General features: G+C 36.2%; 1 protein-coding gene across 1 annotated transcript in view; it reads left to right on the top strand.

Annotated features, from left to right (window-relative positions):
- The first annotated feature begins 1320 nt into the window (after positions 1 to 1320).
- Positions 1321 to 5319, top strand: part of LOC101580716 (vomeronasal type-2 receptor 116-like) — a 61016-nt gene continuing 57017 nt past the window's right edge. Inside the window, 4 exon segments of the mRNA XM_023705134.1 lie at positions 1321 to 1380; positions 1749 to 2099; positions 2367 to 2552; positions 3217 to 3444. Of these exon segments, the coding sequence (XP_023560902.1) occupies positions 1321 to 1380; positions 1749 to 2099; positions 2367 to 2552; positions 3217 to 3444 (825 nt within the window).

Genomic DNA, 5319 nt, shown 5'->3' with positions numbered 1-5319 from the left:
TCTGCAAGGTCAGCCTACATTTTGGCCCTGCCCTTTCAAAGTCAGTGAAGACTGAGGACATAGGAGAATTTGTAACTCAGTTATGTCCCAAATTTTCTGATCAAGGAGATTATGGAGCCACAGAGGAATGTGATCGATGATGTATAGTGTGCCTAAGGACAGTCACATGGAGAAAAAACATTCTTTCAGGCTTTCACCGAGAGCAAATTGGTCAATTAATGGCCGTGACTCATCCACATGGCTGACAATGACATTTAGTTTTTTCTAACAGAAATCTCTCCAAATGAAAAGGATGAGAAACTTTCTGAGCCGTGAATCCTGCGACGAGGATGGGCTTGCATTCCTGACCCTCACTCATCTGCATTGTGACTCATGGCTTTATTGTTTAAGCAAAATCTAAGTTTTGACTTGAAAGAATTTCAATTTATCTTTAACTTTATCTTTATTTATCAAATACAATTATGTGTTTTCTTAGATGTTATGTTATGAGCTGGTATATGTTTATATTACCTAATACTTAAATTAAGTCAATTAATGCATCTAACAACCCGGTATTTCTTCACATGCAAGAATATGGATAGAAATTTTGTTTGAGATACATTGAATAGTAATATTAAGAAAATATATTTTTCCTCAAATAAAGGATTTAAATATGAATGGATGGTAGTTAATATTGGATACTATGTAAACATAAATACATACACTATTTGATTCTTCCACACAAGATATGTTAAAATATTACCCTTCATAAACATCTATTTATTGTAATTCTGCACATAAAATTTGCTCTGCATATGTACAGCAATAACACATTAATTGTATAACAAATGGAGCAAAAGACAAAGCAACTATTCTGTGAATTTTGAAAGGCCACTATCTCCTCCATGAGAAATTCATCTCGTTGATTCATCTAACTCTAATTACCTTCTAAAAATTCAGGCTTCTAGCATCATTATATTCATATTTGGATTCAACTTATATGAGTGTGTGGAAAGAACACAGGTAATCAGTCCTGAATTGGTACAAGGCTAGATTAGAAGATGATCGCTGAATGAGCCTTTCCCCTATGCAACCCTGTGCTCTCTGTGCAGGCTTGCACCAAAGAACTACCAGAACTACCTGCCCCCCCTTTTTGCCATAGAAGAGATCAACAGGAATCCTCATCTTTTACCCAACATTTCTCTGGGATATGAGTTCCATAATTTCATTTACAGTCATTGGAGGATACTAGAGAATTCCTTCATTTTGCTCACAGGACAATATGAGATCTCTAATTACATGTGTGGGACAGAGAGCAAGTGTGCAGCAGTACTGACAGAAATGTCATGGGGAACCTCGGCTCAGATTGGACCACTGCTGGAGCTCTACAGATTTCCACAGGTGAGGGTTGGTGGGACTGAAAATGCTGGAAGTACAATACTGGTACTTCACCTAAGTGCACTAGGTAGGGTTAAAAATGGGATTGGTATGAGTATGTTTTAAAGTGTGTTATGCACTCAGACGCTTAGTGGATTAGACTGGATTTCTTTTCTTTTTCAATTTTTAGATCAAAACTAAAGGGAAGAAGTATATTTCCAATATGTTTGAGAACATTCTTTAATTTTTTTAAAAAATCCTTTGATGGAGGAGTTCAGAAAAGGGAATAATATCTGTTTAACTGTACAACTTGCAGAACTTAATCAGCTATATATTTCTGGATAGAAATCATCAACAATTCAGTGAATTACCCACTTTTCTACTCCCTTAAGGTTACCTTTGGCTCATTTGATCCTAAGCTGATGGACAGTGGCCAGTATCCTTCTCTCCATCAAGTGGCCCCAAAGGACACTTATTTGGCCCTTGCCATGGTGTCCTTAATGCTTCATTTCCACTGGACATGGGTGGGCCTGCTAATCACAGAAGGCCATAAGGGTCTTCAGTTTCTCTCAGATATAAGAGCTGAGATGGACAAGAACAGAGTCTGTGAGGCCTTTTTGAAAATATTGTCAACTGCGGCTGTGTCATATATGTCAGCCACGAAGAAACATGATATCCCGACTGAAGATACATTATCGGCCAATGTGGTGGTCATTTACTATGATACTGATAGTGCAAATGATGTAAATTACAACATAGCACAAAACTTAGTGACATGAAAAGTCTGGCTTTCAAACTCACGATGGCATGCTGATCTGACTGGAAGAGATTTTATACTGGACCCATTCCATGGGATTCTGGTGTTTTCACATCACTATGAAGAGATTTCAGTGTTCAGAGCTTTTGTCCAGGCAGCTACCCCTTTCAAATACCCAGAAGATATTTACCTCTTTATGTACTGGTCCAAGCATTTTGATTGCTCATTCTCTGAGTCTGACTGTGCCTTGAAGAACTGTATCCCTAATGCTTCTCTGGCTTGGTTGCCTCCGAATCGTTTTAACACAGTTATGAGTGATAGGAGCTACAACATATACAATGCTGTGTATGTTATGGCCCATGCCCTCAATGAAATGCTGTTTGAAGAAATGCTAACACCACCAATGAGAGATACAAAAGTGTTGTTTTTCCCTTGGCAGGTAATGTGTCTTCCCTTGCATGGCAGACAGTGCTTTTCATGTGCCCCTCTCAACTTATTCCATGAATTTAACCCAAGAATGTTAGCATCATTTCTACAAATTATAAGATATTGCATATCACACTTAATATTAAGGAGAAAATTCTTGACTTGTGTTGAATCGGTCTTTGATGAACGAGCCGCTGGTAAAGAGAAGAAAAGAGAATGCCAGCTCATTGCTTCTACAAATTGCATATCAAGTGCTTGACCATGTAAAGGACCATTATAACTATCTTATAATATTCAGGAATGCTATTGATTTTTGTTTAATCTGGCAGAACCCTTCTGATATTGATGAACTCACTTTATGGTAGATGTTGTTTAAATAGTTAGGTAAAAAGTGAAAGAATTGTTTTTGAAGCTGTGATTTCACAGATGATGTTTTATCCTAACCCAGATGGTCATCTTCCTTAAATGGGCTTTCACAGAATATATTTTTCCTGAAACTGACCCTTCTGAAACATGGTGAAAATTTAGTCCTTAGTCATTCATGTTTTACCATAATAGATATCAATGTTAATGTTGCTTTAAGCAAATAGAAATAAAGACTCAGAAACTGTCTTCCACCCATATAACCTGTCTTTCTCCTGGAGCTCTGTTCATGTAGAATGATGTGTCTCTTTTAGCTGCATCGCTTTCTGAAGAACGTCCAATTTGACAACCGTGCTGGGGACAAGGTGAACTTAGATAACAGAAGAAAACTGGATTCACAGTATGACATTTTCAATTTTTGAAATTTTCCAGAAGGCCTTAGACTTATGGCGAAACTAGGCACATTTTCCTCTCATGCGCCATATGGCCAGAACATGACTTTATCTGAGGATATCATAGAATGGGCCACCGGAGCTACCAAGGTATGTTGTACCCAGTCATGCTACACTTATCCACAGAAACTATATATTGTCATAGGTTTTCTGGCCAAAAGTGTATTCGTGCAATATAATCATGTGTGAAAATTGAAGGATTAAACATTAATTTTCATATTTTATATTTTAAAGAGAAAAAATGCACACAATTATACAGAACTAACAAAACAATATGGCAAGTGATTAACCATATTAATATAATTAATATTGTTATCCTCAAAGTAGTTTCTCAGATGACTTGATATCTGCATGAAAAATGGATCCAATAACATAGGTATAAGTCATTCTTTTTGATGATCTACTAAAATTAGGAGTGCAATATTCTTAATTGTCATGTGTGTATATGAACACACAAGATATGATCATATGTCTCTCTACATCCATCTGTATCCCTGTATCTCTATAGTTAAATAAGAATGTATCTGTATTCCCTGTAGTGATATTCTATGTCTCTTCTGTTTCAAAATGCATTATGCAAATGTTTTCTGACATCAGAGAGGTATGCTAACGCTATTATTATTGGGATTGCATTCAATCTCTGTAACTGCTTTGAAATTATAGCCATTTTCATGATGTTGATTTTTCATAATCTTGAGTAAGTGTTATCTTTTCATTTTCTTATATCATTTTCATATCTTTTCATCGAGTACTGTAATTTTAATGTATATATATTCTTACACTTTTATAGTTTTGATACCTCTCTACTTCAATTTTTAGGATGTTACTGAGAAAGGTGCAGTTTCCTTAATTTATTTCTCACTGATTTTAATATTCATGTTCAGGAATGCTATAGATATTTTGAATGTTGATATTGGATCCAAGCATGCTAAAGAATTGGGTTGTTAAATGTATAAGTTCTGTGACTGACCAAATGGCTGTGCAGATTAAAGTGCCTGCAAGCAGGAGCGGGCGCCGGACATTCCATCCCCGGGCCTTCCATACCAGCCCCGCCCCTGGGGCACACTGAGATGTCAATTAAGACTGGGCATGGTTACATAATGTGCCTGTAAGCCCAGTTCTTGTGAGGCTGCAAACAGGCAGATCACTATGATTCTAATCTAGTAGTAAGACCCTGAACATCATGTAGACCCTTCCCAAAACTACAAATATATATATATAATGTCTTTTTGTGGAGCTATCGTAGTTTTCTATGGAGAGCACGATGACATCTATGAATAAAGGTGATTTGCCTTCTTGCTTATCTAAGTTTATTCCTTTTTCCTCTTCCTGTTTTCTAAATGTTGTTGAAATATTTCCAAATCTAAGTATGGAATAGGAGTGGTGATAATGGGCAGCCTTATCTCATTACTGATTTTAGAGCAAAAGTTTTCAGTATCCTTTTCCTACGATGCTTGCTCTTGGTAGTCAAAAATACTTTTCATTGGACTCAGGTATAGACCATCTACCCCAATTTTCTCTAGGGTCTTTAACATTAGTGTGTGTTGGACTATGTCAAAATCTTTTTCTGCATCGATTGAGAAGATTGTGCCATTTTTATCTTGGAACTTTATTTTTTCAAAGTTTTATTGATAAACAGCAATGAGACAGTTTCAAATCAAATCGGAAGTACAGTTTCAACAAATAATACACTGCATATATTCTTCTAAGTGGTGAATTGCTATACAAGATGCGGACTTGTGATCCTATTTACAAACACCATTAGAACAAATCATTCTATTCATTAAGAGAATGCATCTATATATCTACCCCAACCTCTTTGAATACACAGATACAAAATGGACATTCATCGCTATACCCAATTTTTTATAAGTTCCATTATTGAATATTATAGGTGTGTAAACTCAGCAAAATATTCTAAAAGAGTCCAGTAGCCCATAATAGCATTGGGTCTTCTGTTTAACT

The sequence above is a fragment of the Octodon degus genome, unplaced genomic scaffold (assembly GCF_000260255.1).
Source record: "Octodon degus isolate 3935 unplaced genomic scaffold, OctDeg1.0 scaffold00214, whole genome shotgun sequence".
Lineage (NCBI taxonomy): Eukaryota > Metazoa > Chordata > Mammalia > Rodentia > Octodontidae > Octodon > Octodon degus.
This window is presented reverse-complemented; position numbering and strand designations above follow the sequence as displayed.